This window comes from Triticum urartu, chromosome 4A (genome assembly GCF_056163025.1).
Source record: "Triticum urartu cultivar PI428250 chromosome 4A, HENAU_Tu73, whole genome shotgun sequence".
NCBI classification, from domain to species: Eukaryota; Viridiplantae; Streptophyta; class Magnoliopsida; order Poales; family Poaceae; genus Triticum; species Triticum urartu.
Window position 1 is genome coordinate 559,320,407 of NC_141876.1, and position 27,048 is coordinate 559,347,454.

General features: G+C 47.0%; 2 protein-coding genes and 1 long non-coding RNA gene across 3 annotated transcripts; all 3 read right to left on the bottom strand.

Annotated features, from left to right (window-relative positions):
• Window positions 1–433: 433 nt before the first annotated feature.
• LOC147976606 (uncharacterized) lies at window positions 434–1,440 on the bottom strand. The gene is made up of 2 exons (XM_087520917.1): window positions 691–1,440; window positions 434–535 (listed from the first exon to the last, which is right to left on the bottom strand). The coding sequence occupies exons 1-2, from the start codon at window positions 1,438–1,440 to the stop codon at window positions 434–436; spliced, it is 852 nt and encodes a 283-aa protein (XP_087377043.1).
• A 52-nt stretch (window positions 1,441–1,492) lies between these two features.
• Window positions 1,493–25,268, bottom strand: LOC125554185 (uncharacterized). The gene is made up of 3 exons (XR_015601602.1): window positions 24,776–25,268; window positions 24,087–24,200; window positions 1,493–1,693 (listed from the first exon to the last, which is right to left on the bottom strand). It is a non-coding gene; the product is annotated as an uncharacterized LOC125554185 (long non-coding RNA).
• LOC147976607 (uncharacterized) lies at window positions 1,756–3,225 on the bottom strand. The gene is made up of 2 exons (XM_087519391.1): window positions 1,818–3,225; window positions 1,756–1,762 (listed from the first exon to the last, which is right to left on the bottom strand). The coding sequence occupies exons 1-2, from the start codon at window positions 3,134–3,136 to the stop codon at window positions 1,756–1,758; spliced, it is 1,326 nt and encodes a 441-aa protein (XP_087375517.1). The 5' UTR covers window positions 3,137–3,225.
• Window positions 25,269–27,048: the final 1,780 nt, after the last annotated feature.

Below are 27,048 nucleotides of genomic sequence, written 5' to 3' on the forward strand. Positions count from 1 at the left end.
TTTAGTGCAAGATGATAACATATTACTAGATGCAGACATATGACTGGAAGCCCCTGAATCAAATATCCAATCCGTACCTGAGTTTCCTTGTGTAGCAAAATTATTCATGGCCTGGACAAAAGCAGCTTGATCCCAGCTCGGCGTCGCAGGTGAGGGTGGCGTCGGGAGCAGTGCCGGCGGAGACGATGGTGAAGGCAGTAGGGCCGGCGGTGGAGTGTAGTAGGCGCCGCCGTCGTTGGAGTAGTGACCATAAGGAGCATATGTCGGGGCGGCGTGATAGGCATTGGCCGGTTGTCGGGGGTTGAGAACCCCGGGAGCACCAGTAGGCGGCCTAGGGCCGGGTTGCCAGGCACCGGAGTAAGCCGGCGGAGCACCGAGGGCGGATGGAGCGGACCAGGGCATGGGCCATGCCTGAACGAGCCCCGTCCAAGGATCATGAGGAGGCTGCCATGGAACCGTAGATGGAGCACTGGTGGTTGGTGCGGGACTCGGTGCTGGAGATGTCGTAGGCGGAACCGAACGGGTCGACGACGGCCTGTAGATAGGGTTTTTGCCGCGGTAGTTCGGACTGGGACGCCAGCCTGGGGGCGCTTGAGCAGATGACGACGCGGACGGCCCGGTGGCAGGAGCCGGCATGGAAGGCGGCGCTGGTGTAGACGACGGAGGAGGACGAGCCGCAGCATGAAAGACCTTGGGGCGAGAGTCCTTGCGAGCTTGTGTTTCCGCCGCGAGTTGTAGCAGGGAACGCACTTCAGCGAAGGTAGGAGGAGGCCGTATCATCGGTATGAACGAGGCTTGCTTGTCAAAGTCTTCGCTGAGGCCGACGACGACGATGTTGATTAGCTGCGAGTCGCTGACTGTATCGCCGAGTTCGCGAAGCTCATCACCAATGGACTTAACATGCTGGCAGAACAGGTTCACCGGGGCGTCTCCTTGCACCATATTGCGAAGCTCGGTGTGGAGAGCGTTTTTGCAAGCGTCGGTGTTGCTTTGAAAGAGCCGACGGAGGGAGTGCCAGATGTTGGCAGCGGTGGCGCCGTCATGATCGAGCATGTCGAAGATCTCGGTGGTGATGCGGGTGTAGAACCACTGGACGATCGCAAGATCGTCCTTCAACCATTGCGGATCATCGGGGCGGGGAAGACAATTGGCAGCGACGTGCGAGCGCAGGTTGCAGCGGCCGAGGTGGAGATCAAAGAGATGTCTCCAATGATAGTAGTTGTGGGCGGCGAGATCAAGAACGATGGGGATGTAAGGGCTGACGTCGGAAATTGTGTCAGCAAGAGATATTGGTGTGGCGAGGATGGGGGCAGGGTAGTTTTGTGGAGCTATGGTGAGGGTCGAGAGAGAAGCGGCGGCGGCGTTGGCAGCCTTGGCGATGAGCGCGGCCCGGCGCTCGAAGTAGCCGGGCGGCGGCAGCGGCGGCGTAGGCGGAGCCATACCCTAAACTCTAGGACCGGTATCTGATACCATGAAAGCTGAATAAAACTGTTTCTTATTATGATTTGATGCGGCATACAAGGGTATATATAAGAGTACAAACCGACTTGAGGAAGGGGTACAAATCCGTATACCATAATGACTACTCTAACAATGACCATAGTGTACCAGATTTTTTTCAGTAATACCGTCTGATCAAAGTTGACAATTATGTTCCGCATCTGGCACACGTTTGACTTCACCGGTACTTGAACTGAAGCAAATAAGAAGAAAACAGACATGTCAGATGTAGAAATAGGAATTTGTTACAATTTTTTACAATCTTGTATTGTGTGTAACCAGGAAACAAGTTACGTAAAGATAACAAAGAAATTTGCCTTGGAGTTGCATTCAGATATTCAGAGAATTTACAGATGAGGAGGTCCAGATCGAAATAGCAGACTCTCGCACTAGAAACTGGTACACACACGTCCGTCATTTTCTTTCCAAGGTTAACACCAACCATCCATGCGTTCTTATCATCACGTGTCAGTTTAGACATGATGTAAACAACATCCTCGCTGTCCATGCCTAGGATGGGGTAAGATAAACACAGGTTCCTTGGTGACAATCTTCCAGCCGCGGCCTCCCAGGGCTGTGGGAGCAACATATAACGATCAGGGTTGTGAGCCGAGATGCCATGGATATCAACAGGGTGCCCCTTGCGCCAATAGTTCCAGGTGGTATGCCTAGTACATGTTCGGAGCTTCCAACCAACACGGGTAGCAAGTAGTCTCACGGGGCTGGCACAGGCATTCTCATTGTGGAAGAGCAGCTCAGAATCATGGATGACATGGTCGACGCTGTCAAGATTATCCTCTGTTGTGTCACTGCTCTTTTTAGTAATAGCTTCCAGCTCGACAAACTTGATGAATCCATTGGAGCAGGTGACATCCCGGACAAGCTGTGGGATACTAGCCCGTTGCTCATTACAATATGCAAGCATGGGTATCGGGATGAAACTTAGAACAGGGTTCTTGTCAAACACATTGCAGGTGAGAATGCCACTCCAGAGGTCGATCCAGCCGACAGCACCTCCTCCAAGCGCGACCACCTTGTTGAGAAAAGGGCCCGGCAGGTTCTCTTTCCTCACCCCAGGGTATGGTTGCAACCGTAACGGTGTAATTGCCCACTTGCCTGTCTTTGAAGAGAAGACATGAAGATCGTAGTCTGGTGGGAGGTTTGTCATGCAGAGATCTGCGAGAACAAATCCCCCGTCATCGTCGTCCAGGGGCAAGATGCACACGTGGAACGAGTTTCTGGTGCCCAGCGGGATCGGTGTGAGCGACGGCTTGCCGTAGTCGGCCTTGTAGACGAAGTACTCGTCGAGGCAAGATCCCCGACGGTTTCTCCCGGGACTGAAGCAGAGGAGCACGAGGTCCTTGGCCGAGAAGACTACCCGGGGCTCGGTCGTTAAGTCGTCGCGCTGGAACTCAGGGCCGTGGACGCAGAAGTGGGAGATGGCCGGCGGGTCGGCGAGGCAGAAGGTGACTTTGAATGCGTTGCCTGTGCTGGTGACGGCTTCGGCGGTGGTGGCGTTCTCGCGGACGGCGAAGTAGGCCCTCTTGTCGAGGAGAGCCCAGGGGGCGTAGCGGGCGCTGGCACGAGTGACGACGGGGGGCTGGAAGGAAGGGGCGAGGAAGTGTCCGTCGTCCATGGTTGCTAGTCAGCAGATTGGGAACGGAAACATCAAACCGTACGTGAACTTGTAGGATGCTTTTAGGGTTGGTAAACACATCCCTTCAGACGTCCGATGTGGAAACGCTCATCTTTGAAGAAAGGGATAAGTATATTTTTCGTCCTCGAACTCTTCTAAGAGTTTAGAAATCATCCCTCAACTTAAAACCGGATAATTTTCGTCCCTCAACTATCAAAACCGGATAGTTTTCGTCCCTCATGCCGTTTTGGGCAGTTTTCGTCCGTCGTGAACAGTAAATTCGAAAAAATAGCAGAAAAAAAATTAAAAAAACTGAAAAATTGTGGGATCAAAGTTCCTAGGGTGCGCAAGGTGCGTAATTTTTTTCCTATTGTTTGGACATTCCAGGTGCTCATGAGAAAGAAAAATTGTAAATATGTACGTCTGTGAACAGTAAATTAAACAATAGCAAAAAAATATGAAATTTTTTGGCATCAAAGATGCATGGGTGTGCAAGGTCCGTGCATATTTTCGTGCTCAAATGACATAGGAGGAGCTCTAGCAAAAAAAAAATAGTGCAGTTTTTCGAAGTTTCTTTCTCAGCCAATTTTTTTTGCCACGAGCTCCCACAATGTTCAAACACAATGAAATTTTGCAGACACATTGAGCACCCGAGCATCTTGTATGTCAACATTTTTCATATATTTTTTAGTTTGTTTTCTATTTTTTTTCCGAATTTACTGTTCACCGGCGTACATATTTATGGTTCTTTCGTTGTCACGAGCTCCTTGAATGTTTAAATAGAAAAAAATACGCACCTTGTGCACCCGAGGAACTTTGATCCCACAAATTTCCAGATGTTTTTGACATTTTTGCTATTTTTTTTAAATTTACTGTTCATCATTTTACTGTTCATGCGGACGAAAACCGCCCGAAGTGGCATGAGGGACGAAAACTATCCGGTTTTGATAGTTGAGGAACGAAAACTATCCGGTTTTGATAGTTGAGGGACAAAAACTATCCGATTTTGAGTTGAGGGATGATTTCTAAACTCCCGGAAAAGTTCGAGGACGAAAAATATACTTATCCCTTGAAGAAATCAGTCGCGTCCAGCGCGTGCCACGAATCCAGTGGGACCAGGCACCGCTTCTCTTTCTCCTCACGCGAGTCCCACGTGTTGACCTCTTCTAACTGTATCTCTATCTCCGATGAATCTCGGCGGCAGTTATCTCGATCTCCCTTAAATCCGGCGAGAGGCACTGGAGACTCGCAGCAGCTCCTCTCCAATTGCAGCCACCGCGCCCCCGTTGCAGCACCCCATCTCTATTTCGTAGCCACCGCACCGAGCAAGCAACGCCGCTTGCGCGCCCCCATCTGCTCTAGTTTCCAGCCCTGCGCCATCTTGCAGCAGCACCGCCGCTGCGGCCGGTCGCCCCCTCATAGCACCATGATTTGTTCCACCCTGCAGCACCGCCGCAGTGACGTCTGCACTGGACGACCTATGGCAACGCAGCATCGCCAACACCCACCGGATCAGCAGTGGAAAGCCTGCTGCAACGAAGCACCGCCGTTCGTCACATGCGCGACTGAACCGGACCACCTGCTGCAAAGCAGCACCGCCATCGAGGCATGGCAGCGGCACTGCCGTCTTCACCTGACCACCTGCTGCAAAGCAGCACCGCCGTTGACACGTGGCTGCGGCACCACCGGTGTGCAGCCAACCACCTGCTGCGAAGCAGCACGGCCGTCGGGCTGCAGCAGACCACCTGCTGCAAAGCAGCATTGCCGTCGTTGCATGGCAGCGGCGGCCTCGCCTGCTGCAGCGCAGCTCTGCTGCCGGCATGTCAGCGGTGGCCGGGGGGTTATAGTATCAGAGCTCGCCTTCAGCAGAGTGTCGGCCCTGGAAGCTGGCTTTGCAACGCCAGTGCCGTTTTTGCAAGAGCGTGGCAGCGGTGCTACGATGAAGCTCGATGGTGGCAGCAAAAAGTGTTGCATGGTGCTATCTTTTTCGTTCCTCAACATGCTGTTCTTTTTCTTCCTTTTGGCAATGCGGGGTGCATGCAGGAGTAGCTGCTTGAGATGACGATGACTGGTGTGATCCGATGGCCATACAACACCTGATCCAACGGCCCACGAGGCGGTCGATTTTTTGCCCCGCAGCAGTCGGATGACGCCTAGCAGTGACCTTTAAAGCATTCGTTAGAGCACTCATATGACGTTGATTCGTTGCCGTTGATTTGCTTTTATCTCATGGTGGAGAGATGCGTCTCAAAATCATCCGCGAGAAGCCCGCTGCAAACTGCTCGATTTTGAACCGAACTGCAAGAGACTCTGCCTCCTTAGAACCTTCTCATTCCCTCTGGTGGCGATGGGCGCTCTCGTCTGAGGCTATGATCTACCGTGATTCAGAGTGACATCGGAGCAACCCCAAGTCCGCTGCTCACTCCTGGTCATGGGTGACGAGGTGAGTTTGGTGGGCGTTTGGCGGCGTTGCGGGCTATGCCATGGAGGCTGTGTCCACCCCTCGCTTGGCAATGGTGGCAGTGGACAAGCAGAACAATCTGGCAGGTGGGACTGGTAGTGTCCCATCTGAAGCGGAAGAGAATACGGCAAAATTAATGGAGAAGCTCAATCTCACATATGAAGAAGCCACAGCAGCCATCTTGGAGGACGAAAATGAGGAAGATTAGGTGTCCTTGGAGTGGGCAATCATAGGAAAGGTACTATCCCCAAACACTCTCCATATTAAGACGATTATGGCGGCACTGAGGCCACCTTGCAGAAATCCTAAAGGCATGAACCCTAGATCTACTGGAGACAATATGTTCATTGTTGAGTTTGCAACTAAGACAGATGAAGATGCGAGTCGAAGTCGGAGCTCCATGGCCTGTTGGCAAGCATGCAGTGCTCATTAACAATTTTGATGCTAGACAGAGACCATCAGATTAATTGTTTGGGCTATAAAACACCCAAGATTTGAACTGATGAACAAACTTTGGGGAGAAAAGCTTGGAACAAAGCTAGGAACAGTGGAGACTGCTGATGTGGATAGCTAGGGTAGAGCTTGGGGGGACTGTCTATGAGTCAAGAGTAACCGTGGATATCTCCAAATCTCTGTTAAGGTGGGTTACAACTTATATTCCAAAAAGCACCAAGAATATGACACTTATGAGTTATGAGGTAGTGTATGAGAGGCTTCCACATTACTGCTTCCCATGTGTCTTGCTGGGACACTCTTCTATGGAATGCCCAACACCAGGTGAGAGGGATGCTGGGTAAGCTCCCTGTGTGTAAAGGATGATAAGAAGAAGAGTTTTTCAGGTTCCATCAACGCAAAGTTCACAATCAAGTGGCAGATGTTCACACTGTGATGACGAAAAAGGGGGATCCCACCCCTCTGCTAAAGCCAATATTGTCGAACCAAAAGCTGATGAATTGCAAGAGAGAAACGTAGTCACGTCTCCCTTGAAGCTGAAGGTGCAGAATCAAAAAATAAATAATAAGGTGGAACAGGGCACGACAAGTAAGGGACCTTTTGTTGGAAATATGCCCTAGAGGAAATAATAAAAGCATTATTATTATATTTCCTTGTTCATGATAATTGTCTTTATTCATGCTATAATTGTGTTATCCGGAAATCGTAATACATGTGTGAATTATAGACTCCAACATGTCCCTAGTAAGCCTCTAGTTGACTAGCTCGTTGATCAACAGATAGTCATGGTTTCCTGACTATGGACATTGGATGTCATTGATAATGAGATCACATCATTAGGAGAATGATGTGATGGACAAGACCCAATCCTAAACATAGCATAAGATCGTATAGTTCGTTTGCTAGAGTTTTTCCAATGTCAAGTATCCTTTCCTTAGACCATGAGATCGTGTAACTCCCGGATACCGTAGGAGTGCTTTGGGTGTACCAAACGTCACAACGTAACTGGGTGACTATAAAGGTATACTACGGGTATCTCCGAAAGTGTCTGTTGGGTTGACACGGATCAAGAATGGGATTTGTCACTCGTATGACGGAGAGGTATCACTGGGCCCACTCGGTAATGCATCATCATTATGAGCTCAAAGTGACCAAGTGTCTGGTCACGGGATCATGCATTACGGTACGAGTAAAGTGACTTGCCGGTAACGAGATTGAACAAGGTATTGGGATACCGACGATCGAATCTCGGGCAAGTAGCATACCGATTGACAAAGGGAATTGTATACGGGGTTGCTTGAATCCTCGACATCGTGGTTCATCCGATGAGATCATCGAGGAGCATGTGGGAGCCAACATGGGTATCCAGATCCCGCTGTTGGTTATTGACCGGAGAGCAATCTCGGAAATGTCTACATGTCTCCCGAGCCCGTAGGGTCTACACACTTAAGGTTCGGTGACGCTAGGGTTGTAGGGATATGTATATGCAGTAACCCGAATGTTGTTCGGAGTCCCGGATGAGATCCCGGACGTCACGAGGAGTTCCGGAATGGTCCGGAGGTAAAGAATTATATATAGGAAGTGCTATTTCGGCCATCGGGACAAGTTCCGGGGTCACCGGTATTGTACCGGGACCACTGGAAGGGTCCCGGGGGTCCACCGGGTGGGGCCACCTATCCCGGAGGGCCCCATGGGCTGAAGTGGGAAGGGATCCAGCCCAAAGTGTACTGGGGCGCCACTTCCCCTAGGGCCCATGCGCCTAGGGTGGGGGGAACCCTAAAAAGGGGGCGCCCCCTTGCTTGGGGGGCAAGCCCCCCACCCCTTGGCCGCCGCCTGTTGGAAATATGCCCTAGAGGCAATAATAAATTAGTTATTATTATATTTCCTTGTTCATGATAATCGTTTATTATCCATGCTAGAATTGTATTGATAGGAAACTCAGATACATGTGTGGATACATAGACAATACCATGTCCCTAGTAAGCCTCTAGTTGACTAGCTCGTTGATCAATAGATGGTTACGGTTTCCTGACCATGGATATTGGATGTCGTTGATAACGGGATCACATCATTAGGACAATGATGTGATGGACAAGACCCAATCCTAAGCATAGCACTAGATCGTGTAGTTCGTATGCTGAAGCTTTTCTAATGTCAAGTATCATTTCCTTAGACCATGAGATTGTGCAACTCCCGGATACCGTAGGAATGCTTTGGGTGTGCCAAACGTCACAACGTAACTGGGTGGCTATAAAGGTACATTACAGGTATCTCCGAAAGTGTCTGTTGGGTTGGCACGAATCGAGACTGGGATTTGTCACTCCGTGTAAACGGAGAGGTATCTCTGGGCCCACTCGGTAGGACATCATCATAATGTGCACAGTATGATCAAGGAGTTGATCACGGGATGATGTGTTACGGAACGAGTAAAGAGACTTGCCGGTAACGAGATTGAACTAGGTATTGGATACCGACGATCGAATCTCGGGCAAGTAACATACCGATAGACAAAGGGAATTGTATACGGGATTGATTAAGTCCTTGACATCGTGGTTCATCCGATGAGATCATCGTGGAACATGTGGGAGCCATCATGGGTATCCAGATCCCGCTGTTGGTTATTGACCGGAGAACGTCTCGGTCATGTCTGCATGTCTCCCGAACCCGTAGGGTCTACACACTTAAGGTTCGGTGACGCTAGGGTTATGAAGATATGTGTATGCAGTAACCCGAATATTGTTCGGAGTCCCGGATGAGATCCCGGACGTCACGAGGAGTTCCGGAATGGTCCGGAGGTAAAGAATTATATATAGGAAGTGCTGTTTCGGCCATCGGGACAAGTTTCGAGGTTATCGGTATTGTACCGGGACCACCGGGTGGGGCCACCTGTCCCGGGGGGCCACATGGGCTGTAGGGGGTGCGCCTTGGCCTGCATGGGCCAAGGGCACCAGCCCCAAAAGCCCATGCGCCTAGGGTTCCACTTAAGGGAAGAGTCCCAATGGTGGAAGGCACCTCTAGGTGCCTTGGGGGGGAGGGAAACCTCCCCTTGGCCGCCGCACCTAGGAGATTGGATCTCCTAGGCTGGCGCACCACCCTCCCTTGGCCCTCCTATATATAGTAGGGGAGAGGAGGGACTTGACACACCAGCCCCTGGCGCCTCCCTCTCTCCCCGTTACGTCTCTCTCTCGTAGTATAGGCGAAGCCCTGCTACTGTGACGCCCTGCATCCACCACCACGCCGTCGTGCTGCTGGATCTTCATCAACCTCTCCCTCTCTCCTTGCTGGATCAAGGCATGGGAGACGTCACCGGGCCGTACGTGTGTTGAACGCGGAGGTGCCGTCCGTTCGGCACTAGGATCATCGGTGATTTGAATCACGACGAGTACGACTCCATCAACCCCGTTCACTTGAACGCTTCCGCTTAGCGATCTACAAGGGTATGTAGATGCACTCTCCTTCCCCTCGTTGCTGGTTTTTCCATAGATAGATCTTGGTGATACGTAGGAAAATTTTGAATTTATGCTACGTTCCCCAACAGTGGTATCAGAGCTAGGTCTATTGCGTAGATTCTATGCACGAGTAGAACACAAAGTAGTTGTGGGCGTTGATTTTGTTCAATATGCTTGCCGTTACTAGTCTTATCTTGATTCAGCGGCATCGTGGGATGAAGCGGCCCGGACCAACCTTACACGTACGCTTACGTGAGACCGGTTCCACCGACAAACATGCACTAGTTGCATAAGGTGGCTGGCGGGTGTCTGTCTCTCCCACTTTAGTCGGATCGGATTCGATGAAAAGGGTCCTTATGAAGGGTAAATAGCAATTGGCATATCACGTTGTGGTCTTTGCGTAGGTAAGAAACGTTCTTGCTAGAAACCCATAGCAGCCACGTAAAACATGCAAACAACAATTAGAGGACGTCTAACTTGTTTTTGCAGGGTATGCTATGTGATGTGATATGGCCAAAGGATGTGATGAATGATATATGTGATGTATGAGATTGACCATGTTCTTGTAATAGGAATCACGACTTGCATGTCGATGAATATGATAACCGGCAGGAGCCATAGGAGTTGTTTTTATTTATTTATGACCTGCATGTCAACTTAAACGTCATGTAATTACTTTACTCTTATTGCTAACCATTAGCTGTAGTAGTAGAAGTAATAGATGACGTGACAACTTCATGAAGACACGATGATGGAGATCATGGTGTCATGCCGGTGACGATGATGCATAGCCCCGAAGATGGAGATCAAAAGGAGCAATATGATATTGGCCATATCATGTCACTATTTGATTGCATGTGATGTTTATCATGTTTATACATCTTATTTTCTTAGAACGACGGTAGTAAATAAGATGATCCCTCATTAAAATTTCAAGAAGTGTTCTCCCCTAACTGTGCACCGTTGCGACAGTTCGTGTTTCGAAGCACCACGTGATGATCGGGTGTTAGATTCTAACGTTCACATACAACGGGTGTAAGACAGATTTACACACGCGAAACACTTAGGGTTAACTTGACGAGCCTGGCATGTACAGACATGGCCTCGGAACACAGAAGACCGAAAGGTCGAGCATGAGTCGTATAGAAGATACGATCAACATGAAGATGTTCACCGATATTGACTAGTCTGTCTCACGTGATGACCGGACACGGCCTAGTTGACTCGGATCATGTAATCACTTAGATGACTAGAGGGATGTCTATCTGAGTGGGAGTTCATAAGATGAACTTAATTATTCTGAACATAGTCAAAAGGATTTTGCAAATTATGTCGTAGCTCGCGCTTTAGTTCTACTGTTTAGATATGTTCCTAGAGAAAAATTAGTTGAAAGTTGATAGTAGCAATTATGTGGACTAGGTCCGTAAACTAAGGATTGTCCTCGTTGCTTCATAGAAGGCTTATGTCCTTAATGCACCGCTCAGTGTGCTGAACCTCGAACGTTGTCTGTGGATGTTACGAACATCTGACATACACGTTTTGATAACTACATGATAGTTCAGTTAAACGGTTTAGAGTTGAGGCACCAAAGACGTTTTTGAAACGTCGCGAAACATATGAGATGTTTTGAGGGCTGAAATTGGGATTTCAGGCTCGTGCCCACGTCAAGAGGTATAAGACCTTCGATGACTTTCTTAACCTGCAAACTAAGGAGAAAAGCTCAATTGTTGAGCTTGTGCTCAGATTATCTGAGTACAACAATCATTTGAATCGAGTGGGAGTTGATCTTCCAGATAAGACAGTGATGGTTCTCCGAAGTCATTGCCACCAAGCTGCTAGAGCTTCGTGATGAACTATAATAAATCAGGGACATATATGATGATCCTTGAGATGTTCGTGATGTTTGACACCACAAAAGTAGAAATCAAGAAGGAGCATCAATTGTTGATGGTTGGTGAAACCACTAGTTTCAAGAAGGGCAAGGGCAAGAAGGGATACTTCATGAAACGGCAATTCAGCTGCTGCTCTAGTGAAGAGACCCAAGGTTGAACCCAAACCCGAGACTAAGTGCTTCTGTAATAAGGGGAACAGCCACTGGAGCAGAATTACCCTAGATACTTGGTAGATTAGAAGCCTGGCAAGGTCGATAGAAGTACATTGGATATACATTGTGTTGATGTGTACTTTACTAGTACTCCTAGTAGCACCAGGGTATTAGATACCGGTTCGGTTGCTAAGTGTTAGTAACTCGAAATAAAAGCTACGGAATAAACGGAGACTAGCTAAAGGTGAGCTGACGATATGTGTTGGAAGTGTTTCCAATGTTGATATGATCAAGCATCGCACGCTCCCTCTACCATCGAGATTGGTGTCTGCGTTGAGCATAGACATGATTGGATTATGTCTATCGTAATACGGTTATTCATTTAAAAGGAATAATAGTTACTCTGTTCATTTGAATAATACCTTCAATGGTCTTACACCTAAAATGAATGGTTCATTGAATCTCGATCGTAGTGATACACATGTTCATGCCAAAAATAGTAATGATAGTACCACCTACTTGTGGCACTGCCACTTAAGTCATATCGGTATAAAACGCATGAAGAAGCTCCATGTTGATGGATCTTTGGGCTCACTCGTTTTTGAAAGGTTTGAGACATGCGAACCATGTCTATTGGTGTATATGCATGAAGAAACTCCATGCAAATGGACCGTTTGGACTCACTTGATTTTGAATCACTTGAGACATGCAAATCATACCACATGGGCAAGATGACTGAAAGCCTCGTTTTCAGTAAAATGGAACTAGAAAGCAACTTGTTGGAAGTAATACATTTTGATGTGTGCAGTCCAATAAGTGCTGAGGCATGTAGTGGATATCGTTATGTTCTTACTTCACAGATGATTCGAGTAGATGTTGAGTATATTTACTTGATGAATCACGAGTCTAAATTATTGAAAGGTTCAAGTAATTTCAGGGTGAAGTTGAAAGATCGTCGTGACAAGAGGATAAAATATCTGTGATATGATCATAGAGATGAATATCTGAATTACGAGTTTGGCACAGAATTAAGACATTGTGGAAATTGTTTCACAACTAAAATACAGCCTGGAACACCATAGTGTGATGGTGTGTCCGAACATCATAACTGCACCCTATTGGATATGATGCATACCATGATGTCTCTTATCGAATTACCACGATAGTTTATGGGTTAGGCATTAGAGACAACCACATTCACTTTAAATAGGGCACCACGTAATTCCGATGAGATGACACCGTATGAACTATGGTTTAGAGAAACCTAAGCTGTCATTTCTTAAAAGTTTGGGGCTGCGACGCTTATGTGAAAAAGTTTTAGGCTGATAAGCTCGAACCCAAAGCGGATAAATGCATCTTCATAGGACACCCAAAACAGTTGGGTATACCTCCTGTCTCAGATCCGAAAGCGATAAGGGATTGTTTCTAGAATCGGGTCCTTTCTCGAGGAAAAGTTTCTCTCGAAAGAATCGAGTGGGAGGATGGTGGAGACTTGATGAGGTTATTGAACCGTCTCTTCAACTAGTGTGTGGCAGGGCACAGGAAGTTGTTCCTGTGGCACCTATACCAATTGAAGTGGAAGCTTATGATAGTGATCATGAAACTTTAGATCAAGTCACTACCAAACCTCGTGGGATGACAAGGATGCGTACTACTTCAGAGTGGTACGTAATCTTGTCTTGGAAGTCATGTTGCTAGACAACAATGAACCTACGAGCGATGGAGAAGCGATGGTGGGCCCAGATTCCGATAAATGGCTCGAGGCCATAAAATCCGAGAGAGGATCCATGTATGAAAACAAAGTGTAGACTTTGGAAGAACTACTTGATGGTCGTAAGGCTGTTGAGTACAGATGGATTTTAAAAGGAAGACCGACAATGATGGTAAGTATCACCATTAAGAAAGCTCGACTTGTCGTTAAGATGTTTTTCGACAAGTTCAAGGAGTTGACTACGATGAGACTTTCTCACTCGTAGCGATGCTAAGAGTCTGTTGGAATTATATTAGCGATTACTGCATTATTTATGAAATCTTGCAGATAGGATGTCAAAACATTGTTTCCTCGACGATTTTCTTGGGAAAGGTTGTATGTGATACAACCGGAAGGTTTTGTCAATCCTGAAAGATGCTAATAAGTATGCAAAGCTCCAGCAATCCTTCTAAGGACTGGAGTAGGCATCTCGGAGTTGGAATGTATGCTTTGATGAGATGATCAAAGATTTTGGGTGTATACAAAGTTTATGAGAAACTTGTATTTCCAAAGAAGTGAGTGGGAGCACTATAGAATTTCTGATGAATATATGTTGTTGATCAGAAATGATGTAGAATTTCTAGAAAGCATGTAGGGTTATTTGGAAAGTGTTTTCAATGGAAAACCTGGATTAAGCTACTTGAGCATTGAGCATCAAGATCTATAAGGATTGATCAAAACGCTTAATGGTACTTTCAAATGAGCACATACCTTGACATGATCTTGAAGTTGTTCAAGATGGATCAGTCAAATAAGGAGTTCTTGCCTGAGTTGTAAGGTATGAAGTTAAGACTTAAAGCTCGACCACGGCAGAATAGAGAGAAAGGACGAAGGTCGTCCCCTATGCTTAAGACATAGGCTCTACAGTATGCTATGATGTGTGCCGCACCTGAAGTGTGCCTTGCCATGAGTCAGTCAAGGGGTACAAGAGTGATCCAAGAACGGATCACAGGACAGTGGTCAAAGTTATCCTTAGTAACTAGTGGACTAAGGAATTTTCTCGATTATGGAGGTGGTAAAAGAGTTCGTCGTAAAGGGTTACGCCGATGCAAACTTTGACACTAATCCAGATTATTCTGAGTAGTAAACTGGATTCGTATAGTAGAACAGTTATTTGGAATAGCTCCAAATAGAACGTGGTAGCTGCATCTAGGAGATGACATAGAGATTTGTGAAGTACATACGGATCTGAAAGATTCAGACCCGTTGACTAAAACCTCTCTCACAAGCAAAACATGATCAAACCCAGAACTCATCGAGTGTTAATCACATGGTAAATGTGAACTAGATTATTGACTCTAGTAAACTCTTTGGGTGTTAGTCACATGGGGATGTGACCTTGAGTGTTAATCACATATCGATGTGAACTGGATTATTGACTCTAGTGCAAGTGGGAGACTGTTGGAAATATGCCCTAGAGGCAATAATAAATTAGTTATTATTATATTTCCTTGTTCATGATAATCGTTTATTATCCATGCTAGAATTGTATTGATAGGAAACTCAGATACATGTGTGGATACATAGACAACACCATGTCCCTAGTAAGCCTCTAGTTGACTAGCTCGTTGATCAATAGATGGTTACGGTTTCCTGACCATGGATATTGGATGTCGTTGATAACGGGATCACATCATTAGGAGAATGATGTGATGGACAAGACCCAATCCTAAGCATAGCACTAGATCGTGTAGTTCGTATGCTGAAGCTTTTCTAATGTCAAGTATCATTTCCTTAGACCATGAGATTGTGCAACTCCCGGATACCGTAGGAATGCTTTGAGTGTGCCAAATGTCACAACGTAACTGGGTGGCTATAAAGGTACATTACAGGTATCTCCGAAAGTGTCTGTTGGGTTGGCACGAATCGAGACTGGGATTTGTCACTCCGTGTAAACGGAGAGGTATCTCTGGGCCCACTCGGTAGGACATCATCATAATGTGCACAGTATGATCAAGGAGTTGATCACGGGATGATGTGTTACGGAACGAGTAAAGAGACTTGCCGGTAACGAGATTGAACTAGGTATTGGATACCGACGATCGAATCTCGGGCAAGTAACATACCGATAGACAAAGGGAATTGTATACGGGATTGATTAAGTCCTTGACATCGTGGTTCATCCGATGAGATCATCGTGGAACATGTGGGAGCCATCATGGGTATCCAGATCCCGCTGTTGGTTATTGACCGGAGAACTCTCGGTCATGTCTGCATGTCTCCCGAACCCGTAGGGTCTACACACTTAAGGTTCGGTGACGCTAGGGTTATGAAGATATGTGTATGCAGTAACCCGAATATTGTTCGGAGTCCCGGATGAGATCCCGGACGTCACGAGGAGTTCCGGAATGGTCCGGAGGTAAAGAATTATATATAGGAAGTGTTGTTTCGGCCATCGGGACAAGTTTCGGGGTTATCGGTATTGTACCGGGACCACCGGAGGGGTCCCGGGGGTCCACCGGGTGGGGCCACCTGTCCCGGGGGGGCACATGGGCTGTAGGGGGTGCGCCTTGGCCTGCATGAGCCAAGGGCACCAGCCCCAAAAGCCCATGCTCCTAGGGTTCCACTTAAGGGAAGAGTCCCAATGGTGGAAGGCACCTCTAGGTGCCTTGGGGGGGAGGGAAACCTCCCCTTGGCCGCCGCACCAAGGAGATTGGATCTCCTAGGCTGGCGCACCACCCCCCCTTGGCCCTCCTATATATAGTGGGGGAGAGGAGGGACTTGACACACCAGCCCCTGGCGCCTCCCTCTCTCCCCGTTACGTCTCTCTCTCGTAGTATAGGCGAAGCCCTGCTACTGTGACGCCCTGCATCCACCACCACGCCGTCGTGCTGCTGGATCTTCATCAACCTCTCCCTCTCTCCTTGCTGGATCAAGGCATGGGAGACGTCACCGGGCCGTACGTGTGTTGAACGCGGAGGTGCCGTCCGTTCGGCACTAGGATCATCGGTGATTTGAATCACGACGAGTACGACTCCATCAACCCCGTTCACTTGAACGCTTCCGCTTAGCGATCTACAAGGGTATGTAGATGCACTCTCCTTCCCCTCGTTGCTGGTTTCTCCATAGATAGATCTTGGTGATACGTAGGAAAATTTTGAATTTATGCTACGTTCCCCAACACCGCCCCCCTAGGAGATTGCATCTCCTAGGGCCGGCGCCCCCCCTAGGCCCTCCTATATATAGTGGGGGGGATGGAGGACCTCTTACCTTTGCCTTTGGTGCCTCCCTCTCCCTCTCCAACACCTCCTCCTCCTCCATAGAGCTTGGCGAAGTCCTGCCAGAGTACTGCAGCTCCATCACCACCATGCCGTCGTGCTGCTGCTGGAGCCATCTTCCTCAACCTCTCCTTCCCCCTTGCTGGATCAAGAAGAAGGAGACGTCACGCTGACCGTACGTGTGTTGAACGCGGAGGTGCCGTCCGTTCGGCGCTAGGATCTCCGGTGATTTGGATCACGTTGAGTACGACTCCCTCATCCCCGTTCTTTGAACGCTTCCGCTCGTGATCTACAAAGGTATGTAGATGGATCCGATCACTCGTTGCTAGATGAACTCATAGATGGATCTTGGTGAAACCGTAGGAAAATTTTTGTTTTCTGCAACGTTCACCAACAGTGGCATCATGAGCTAGGTCTATGCGTAGTTCTCTTTGCACGAGTAGAACACAATTTGTTGTGGGCGTAGATGTTGTCAACTTTCTTGCCTCTACTAGTCTTATCTTGCTTCAGCGGTATTGTGGGATGAAGCGACCTGGACCAACCTTACACGTACGCTTACGTGAGACCGATTCCACCGACTAACATGCACTAGTTGCATAAGGTGGCTGGCGGGTGTCTGTCTCTCCCACTTTAGTTGGAGCGGATTCGATGAAAAGGGTCCTTATGAAGGGTAAATAGAAGTTGACAAATCACGTTGTGGCTTTCACGTAGGTAAGAAAACGTTCTTGCTAGAACCCTATTCCAGCCACGTAAAACTTGCAACAACAATTAGAGGATGTCTAACTTGTTTTTGCAGCAAGTGTTCTGTGATGTGATATGGCCAAAGTTGTGATGAATGATGAATGATATATATGTGATGTATGAGATCATGTTCTTGTAATAGGAATCACGACTTGCATGTCGATGAGTATGACAACCGGCAGGAGCCATAGGAGTTGTCTTTATTTTTGTATGACTTGCGTGTCATTGAGAAACGCCATGTAAATTACTTTACTTTATTGCTAAACGTGTTAGCCATAGTAGTAGAAGTAATAGTTGGCGAGCAACTTCATGGAGACACGATGATGGAGATCATGATGATGGAGATCATGGTGTCATGCCGGTGACAAGATGATCATGGAGCCCCAAGATGGAGATCAAAGGAGCTATGTGATATTGGCCATATCATGTCACTATTATTATTTGATTGCATGTGATGTTTATCATGTTTTGTACATCTTGTTTACTTAGAACGACGGTAGTAAATAAGATGATCCCTCATAATAATTTCAAGAAAGTGTTCCCCCTAATTGTGCACCGTTGCGACAGTTCGTTGTTTCGAAGCACCACGTGATGATCGGGTGTGATAGATTCCAACGTTCACATACAACGGGTGTAAGACAGATTTACACATGCAAACACTTAGGTTGACTTGACGAGCCTGGAGAAAACCAAGCTGAAAGACGATGGCAGCAACTATACGGACTGGGTCCGGAACCTGAGGATCATCCTCATAGCTGCCAAGAAAGATTATGTCCTACAAGCACCGCTAGGTGACGCACCCGTCCCACAGAACCAAGACGTTATGAACGCTTGGCAGACACGTGCTGATGATTACTCCCTCGTTCAGTGCGGCATGCTTTACAGTTTAGAACCGGGGCTCCAAAAACGTTTTGATAGACATGGAGCATATGAGATGTTCGAAGAGCTGAAAATGGTTTTCCAAGCTCATGCCCGGGTCAAGAGATATGAAGTCTCCAACAAGTTTTTCAGCTGTAAGATGAAGGAAAATAGTTCTGTCAGTGAGCACATACTCACAATGTCTGGGTTACATAACCGCTTGACTCAGCTGGGAGTTAATCTCCCGGATGACGCAGTCATTGACAGAATCCTTCAGTCGCTTCCACCAAGCTACAAGAGCTTTGTGATGAACTTCAATATGCAGGGGATGGAAAAGACCATTCCTGAATTATTTGCAATGCTGAAATCAGCAGAGGTAGAAGTCAAAAAGGAACATCAAGTGTTGATGGTGAATAAAACCACTAAGTTCAAGAAAGTCAAGGGTAAGAAGAACTTCAAGAAGGACGGCAAGGGAGTTGCCGCGCTCGGTAAGCAAGCTACCGGGAAGAAGCCAAAGAATGGACCCAAGCCCGAGACTGAGTGCTTTTATTGTAAGGAAAGTGGTCACTGGAAGTGGAACTGCCCCAAATACTTAGCGGACAAGAAGGCAGGCAAAACAAAAGGTATATGTGATATACATGTAATTGATGTGTACCTTACCAGTACTCGTAGTAGCTCCTGGGTATTTGATACCGGTGCAGTTGCTCACATTTGTAACTCAAAGCAGGAGCTGCGGAATAAGCGGAGACTGGCGAAGGACGAGGTGACGATGCGCGTCGGGAATGGTTCCAAGGTCGATGTGATCGCCGTCGGCACGCTACCTCTACATTTACCTACGGGATTAGTTTTAAACCTCAATAATTGTTATTTAGTGCCAGCTTTGAGCATGAACATTGTATCGGGATCTCGTTTAATTCGAGATGGCTACTCATTTAAATCCGAGAATAATGGTTGTTCTATTTATATGAGAGATATGTTTTATGGTCATGCTCCGATGGTGAATGGTTTATTCTTAATGAATCTCGAGCGTAATGCTACACATGTTCATAGTGTGAATACCAAAAGATGTAAGGTTGATAATGATAGTCCCACATACTTGTGGCACTGCCGCCTTGGTCAGATAGGTGTCAAACGCATGAAGAAGCTCCGTGCAGATGGACTTTTAGAGTCTCTTGATTATGAATCATTTGACACGTGTGAACCATGTCTCATGGGTAAAATGACCAAGACTCCGTTCTCAGGAACAATGGAGCGAGCAACCAACTTATTGGAAATCATACATACTGATGTGTGCGGTCCAATGAGCGTTGAGGCTCGCGGTGGCTATCGTTATGTTCTCACCCTCACTGATGACTTGAGTAGATATGGGTATGTCTACTTAATGAAACACAAGTCTGAAACCTTTGAAAAGTTCAAGGAATTTCAGAGTGAGGTTGAGAATCAACGTGACAGAAAAATCAAGTTTTTGCGATCAGATCGTGGAGGAGAATACTTGAGTCACGAATTTGGCACACACTTAAGAAAATGTGGAATAGTTTTACAACTCACGCCGCCTGAAACACCTCAGCGTAATGGTGTGTCTGAATGTCGTAATCGCACTCTATTAGATATGGTGTGATCTATGATGTCTCTTACCGATTTACCGCTATCTTTTTGGGGCTATGCTTTAGAGACTGCCGCATTCACTTTAAATAGGGCTCCGTCGAAATCTGTTGAGACGACACCGTATGAATTATGGTTTGGGAAGAAACCTAAGCTGTCGTTTCTAAAAGTTTGGGGATGCGATGCTTATGTCAAGAAACATCAACCTAAAAAGCTCGAACCCAAGTCGGAAAAATGCGTCTTCATAGGATACCCTAAAGAAACTATTGGGTATACCTTCTACCTCAGATCCGAAGGCAAGATCTTTGTTGCCAAGAATGAATCCTTTCTAGAGAAAGAGTTTCTCTCGAAAGAAGTAAGTGGGAGGAAAGTAGAACTTGATGAAGTATTATCTCTTGAACCGGAAAATGGCGCAACTCAAGAAAATGTTCCTGAGGTGCCTGCACCGACTAGAGAGGAAGTTAATGATGATGATCATGAAACTTCGGATCAAGTTGCTACTGAACTTCGTAGGTCCACGAGGACACGTTCCGCACCAGAGTGGTACGGCAACCCTGTCTTGGAAATCATGTTGTTAGACAACGGTTAACCTTCGAACTATGAAGAAGCGATGGCGGGCCCGGATTCCGACAAATGGCTAGAAGGCATGAAATCTGAGATAGGATCCATGTATGAAAACGAAGTATGGACTTTGACTGACTTGCCCGTTGAGAGGCGAGCCATAGAAAATAAATGGATATTTAAGAAGAAGACAGACGCGGATGGTATTGTGACCATCTATAAAGCTCGGCTTGTCGCTAAGGGTTGTCGACAAGTTCAAGGGGTTGACTATGATGAGACTTTCTCACCGGTAGCGAAGCTAAAGTCCGTCCGAATCATGTTAATTGCCGCATTCTATGATTATGAGATATGGCAAATGGACGTCAAAACGGCATTCCTTAATGGTTTCCTTAAGGAAGAATTGTATATGATGCAGCCGGAAGGTTTTGTCGATCCTAAGAATGCTGACAAGGTGTGCAAGCTCCAACGCTCGATTTATGGGCTGGTGCAAGCATCTCGGAGTTGGAACATTCGCCTTGATGAGATGATCAAAGCGTTTGGGTATACATAGACTTATGGAGAAGTCTGCGTTTACAAGAAAGTGAGTGGGAGCTCTATAGCATTTCTCATATTATATGTAGATGCCATACTTTTGATGGAAAATGATATAGAACTCTTGGACAGCATTAAGGCCTACTTGAATAAGAGTTTTTCAATGAAGGACCTTGGAGAAGCTGCATATATATTAGGCATCAAGATCTATAGAGATAGATCAAGACGCCTCATAGGTCTTTCACAAAGCACATACCTTGATAAGATATTGAAGAAATTCAATATGGATCAGTCTAAGAAGGGGTTCTTCCCTGTGTTACAAGGTGTGAAATTGAGCTCAGCTCAATGTCCGACCACGGCAGAAGATATAGAAGAGATGAGTGTCATCCCCTATGCCTCAGCCATAGGTTCTATTATGTATGCCATGCTGTGTACCAGACCTGATGTAAACCTTGCCGTAAGTTTGGTAGGAAGGTACCAAAGTAATCCCGGCAAGGAACACTGGACAGCGGTCAAGAATATCCTGAAGTACCTGGAAAGGACTAAGGAAATGTTTCTCGTTTATGGAGGTGACGAAGAGCTCGTCGTAAAGGGTTACGTCGATGCTAGCTTCGACACAGATCTGGATGACTCCAAGTCACAAACCGGATACGTGTATATTTTGAATGGTGGGGCAGTAAGCTGGTGCAGTTGTAAGCAGAGCGTCGTGGCGGGATCTACATGTGAAGCGGAGTACATGGCAGCTTCGGAGGCAGCGCATGAAGCAATTTGGATGAAGGAGTTCATCACCGACCTAGGAGTCATACCCAATGCGTCGGGGCCAATCAAACTCTTCTGTGACAACACTGGAGCTATTGCACTTGCCAACGAGCCCAGGTTTCACAAGAAGACCAGGCACATCAAGCGTCGCTTCAACTTCATTCGTGAAAGTGTTCAAGATGGAGACATAGATATTTGTAAAGTACATACGGACCTGAATGTAGCAGATCCGTTGACTAAACCTCTCCCTAGAGCAAAACATGATCAACACCAGAATTCCATGGGTGTTCGATTCATCATAATGTAACTAGATTATTGACTCTAGTGCAAGTGGGAGACTGTTGGAAATATGCCCTAGAGGCAAAAATAAAAGCATTATTATTATATTTCCTTGTTCATGATAATTGTTTTTATTCATGCTATAATTGTGTTATCCGGAAATCGTAATACATGTGTGAATTATAGACTCCAACATGTCCCTAGTAAGCCTCTAGTTGACTAGCTCGTCGATCAACAGATAGTCATGGTTTCCTGACTATGGACATTGGATGTCATTGATAATGAGATCACATCATTAGGAGAATGATGTGATGGACAAGACCCAATCCTAAACATAGCATAAGATCGTATAGTTCGTTTGCTAGAGTTTTTCCAATGTCAAGTATCCTTTCCTTAGACCATGAGATCGTGTAACTTCTGGATACCGTAGGAGTGCTTTGGGTGTACCAAACTTCACAACGTAACTGGGTGACTATAAAGGTATACTACGGGTATCTCCGAAAGTGTCTGTTGGGTTGACACGGATCAAGACTGGGATTTGTCACTCCGTATGACGGAGAGGTATCACTGGGCCCACTCGGTAATGCATCATCATTATGAGCTCAAAGTGACCAAGTGTCTGGTCACGGGATCATGCATTACGGTACGAGTAAAGTGACTTGCCAGTAACGAGATTGAACAAGGTATTGGGATACCGACGATCGAATCTCAGGCAAGTAGCATACCGATTGACAAAGGGAATTGTATACGGGGTTGCTTGAATCCTCGACATCGTGGTTCATCCGATGAGATCATCGAGGAGCATGTGGGAGCCAACATGGGTATCCAGATCCCACTGTTGGTTATTGACCGGAGAGCAATCTCGGTCATGTCTACATGTCTCCCGAACCCGTAGGGTCTACACACTTAAGGTTCGGTGACGCTAGGGTTGTAGGGATATGTATATGCAGTAACCCGAATGTTGTTCGGAGTCCCGGATGAGATCCCGGACGTCACGAGGAGTTCCGGAATGGTCCGGAGGTAAAGAATTATATATAGGAAGTGCTATTTCGGCCATCGGGACAAGTTTCGGGGTCACCGGTATTGTACCGGGACCACCGAAAGGGTCCCGGGGTCCATCGGGTGGGGCCACCTATCCCGGAGGGTCCCATGGGCTGAAGTGGGAAGGGATCCAGCCCAAAGTGGGCTGGGGCGCCACTTCCCCTAGGGCCCATGCGCCTAGGGTGGGGGAAACCCTAAAAAGGGGGCGCCCCTTGCTTGGGGGGCAAGCCCCCCACCCCTTGGCCGTCCCCCCCCCTAGGCCCCCCTATATATAGTGGGGGGATGGAGGACCTCTTACCTTTGCCTTTGGTGCCTCCCTCTTCCTCTCCAACACCTCCTCCTCCTCCATAGAGCTTGGCGAAGCCCTGCCGGAGTACTGCAGCTCCATCACCACCACGTCGTCGTGCTGCTGCTGGAGCCATCTTCCTCAACCTCTCCTTCCCCTTGCTGGATCAAGAAGAAGGAGACGTCTCGCTGACCGTACGTGTGTTGAACGCGGAGGTGCCGTCTGTTCGGCGCTAGGATCTCCGGTAATTTGGATCACGTCGAGTACGACTCCCTCATCCCCGTTCTTTGAACGCTTCCGCTCGCGATCTACAAAGGTATGTAGATGGATCCGATCACTCGTTGCTAGATGAACTCATAGATGGATCTTGGTGAAACCGTAGGAAATTTTTTGTTTTCTGCAACGTTCACCAACACCTTTTACTTCAGTGCCTACGAATGCTTTACTTCAGTAACACAGGGGGGTTTGGGGGGACTCACACGCGAGCCGCGTGGATCCAACGGATTCGACCGATTTGCGCGGCTGGTCAACGACGGGCTGCCGTTGTTTCCTACAAGACCCACCGTCACGCTCACGGAGGTGCCACCGATGACGCGTTCCTCTCCACACGGGCAACCGCCAGCCTACCCGCCCGCACCGCTAGTGGAGGACCACTACGTCAAGCCCCCCAAGCACGACTTCCCAAGGTTCACCGGCGTAGCACCCAAGCTCTGGATTGATCGGTGTGTGGCCTATTTTGAGTTGTACCGCGTGCCGATCAGCCACTGGGTGACCATGTGGCGCACAAGCGTATCGCCAGCAGCACCGCACACCCACAAGGGAGGCTTTCACCACCGCCATGGTCGCAAAATTCGGCCCCGACGAGTTTGAAATAGAGATGCATAAGTACAATGTTCTTAAAGGTAACTGCTGAGTACCTGCCATCAAGGATCAGTACAATGTTCTGAGCACCAAAAGTTAAGATGTAAGACTTCTGGTAAATCAATCTAAGCAAATGACCACTCTGAGCTGAAATAATTCGGCAGAATCCCCTGAGAAATTCAGCAAGAATATGTTAATGCCTTGAGTAATTGAATTCTCTGGGATGCCAAAATTTTCTTCCGAATACCAATAGCAGAGCAGTAGTTTGTGTGTTTTTATGTTTTCAGTCAGGTCACCACTTCACGTCATCATATGAAATCGACAATAATGTTAATTCTTCTATCTTAGCTAATTTCCTGGAAAAGCTAGACTTATCTCTTTTATCACATCATTACATAAGCAGCATGCAAAATGGCAGAAATTGTGCATCCAGTTATTTCTTCTATGAACGGCTCATTTGGACAAAGCATTGGGCGAATGTAGTAAACCACAAGAGACATTTTTGCTTGTTAAATTAGCCCCTAATTTAAATTTATGCCAAAAGCTTGATCCTAACAGTGTATCTAAGAGTTAGTTATGATTATATCCCAGATTTAGGCCACATCCTAACCGTATACATACAGGAGCCTTTGAGTTGCAATTTAGCTTTAGCTCAAACCCGTGATTATGTATGTCTTTAGATATCAAACTTCACCGGCAGGTGCACCACGGTCCCAAAAGAGGGGCGATGACGGATGGGACTCACTCAGGGGAGATCAGGGGCTGGGGGCGCGGAGGGAGGGAACCTGTATCGAGGCCCGCGGCAGCGAGGGTGGCAGCGGCGCAGCGGAAGATGGCCTGGAGCTCGGTGGCGAAGAAGAAGCCGTCGTGGTCCACCGCGGGGGTTCCCCCATATTCATCTCACCGGCGTCCGTCAGCGCCATCCGGGCGAGCACGGGGTGGGCCGGGTCTCCGCGGCGCGGAACGCGATCCCGGGGGCATCGGGGATGGAGCCCATCCCGGACTGCACGGCGCGCGAGGCGCCGACGTGGCCCTACATGGTGTAGAAGACGACGTAGATGCGGACCGGGCGCGGCGCCGGTGCGGCGGGGGCAGGGATGAAATTCGCGTCGGTGCGGGCCCAGCGGGGGTGAGAGGCGCTGGCTCTTGGAAAGGCAACCGCCGCCCTTGGCCATTGCCGCCGACGAGTAGGAGGAGAGAGTGGGGAGTGAGCGGTGGTGGCTGGTCTATTCGGTCCAGGCTGTGTCAGCGGAGTAGTTTTCCTCCCTATACCAAAAAAAAATACTAGCTTTTCTATATTAAAAATGTGGCAAATTATAGAGATTTTTTTAAAAAGGAGGCGCTTACCCGGCCTTAAACTGAGGCCTTACTAATCATGTCCGCCAGAGTGACATAATGTTCAGCGAGCAACAAAGTAAAGTAAAAAAGATACATGCCTGAAGGCGGATACATAGCAGCACACCGCTAGCATACACGATAAAGAAAACACACGCTTTGTTTGGATGTCTACATTAGAGAGCGCCGTATTGAATTGGTCTCAATTCTAAATTAGTGAGGAAATTGAAATGGCACGAATATGAATTCAGCTATTTGGTTGTCCAGTGAATTAACCATTGAAATGCCTCTAGATTTCAATATCAAATCTTGTTTGGATGACAAACTCTGGAATTGCATAGCTATATTACCAGATTCTACCTTGTTCCACATGACTCAAAAATGAAGTCTGACAATAAATAAATATATAACAATGAAAATAAATAAATATTCTAGAAATGCATCAGGAAAACGCAAATGGTCATATAATGAAAACAATATTTTCTTACAATACCATAACACAAAACTCAAAACAAAATAAACAACGCGTACTCTCGTACATGACATAAATCACAATGATTTAAATAGATAGGTCCAAATGCTTGACATAAATAGTGCGTGGCAGTAGTTCATATATAGTTCCAGGTTACAATAGGACATATAATAGATAGTTCGAAGTTCAACAAAACATAAAAGAACACACACATATCAGGAAAGCATTAGTCTTCAAGGCAACATTAGCAGCCATGTCTTTCTCATGGTGATGGGCAGCTCCTTAGAGTTGAAACAGTCGATCATTGAGTACCAATTTTCCATAACATCGAAGCATGTTTTGTTTGGCTAAATCAGGTATCAACTTAAGTGCATCAAGTATTTTCAGCGGGAGTGATAACTTTTGGTAATGGAATGGACTCAGTTGTCTTGAAAGCATCAACTAAGTCCTTCTTCATATCTCCAAGCATGCAAAGAATAGCATCACCTGTTCGCTGCCTCTTCGGCGCTACTTCTGTAGAGACTTCGATCGGTTCTTCTAATGGCTCTGCAGCAATCTCAACACTTGTCTTCGCACCCTCACCATTAGCATGATCTTTTGATATATGATGCAAATGGACTCGCAGTTCTTGATTACTTTGTTCTTGTAAGACTTTATCTCCTTGCATGTCTTGTTAGCCTGCACAATAAACACAAGCCAATAGTAAAGTTGATGCCTTGTTATTCTACATATGCAAACTATATAAAGAATATGCCTTGGTTACCTCCACATATTTAGCCCAAACATCATCACTATCCATTGATAGCCTATTATTGGTCCAATACCAACCAAAACCACTTTGAGAAATGGATTTTGCTTACGACCTCATAGTGATGATCCAAAGTCATCATCCTTCCACTAATGTTCTCCTTTGTGATATCCTTATTGCACTTACCCTTTGAAAGTGCGTTATATCGACTAGAGGGGGTGAATAGGCGATTTTTACAAATTTGTCACTAGGGAATTTCAGGGTGAGGAAATTCCTAAGCAACGAACTACTTAGCAGCGGAATAAGTAGTCAGATGCAAGCATAATAGAGTAGTAGCATAGTCATCATGATGAAATGAAAACAAGCACAGAGTACAAGAAGCGTAAACACAGGATAAGCAGGCTGAAGACAAACTGACTGAAGAATTTAAACTGAGGAAATTGAGAAAGTCTTCAGTCAAAGT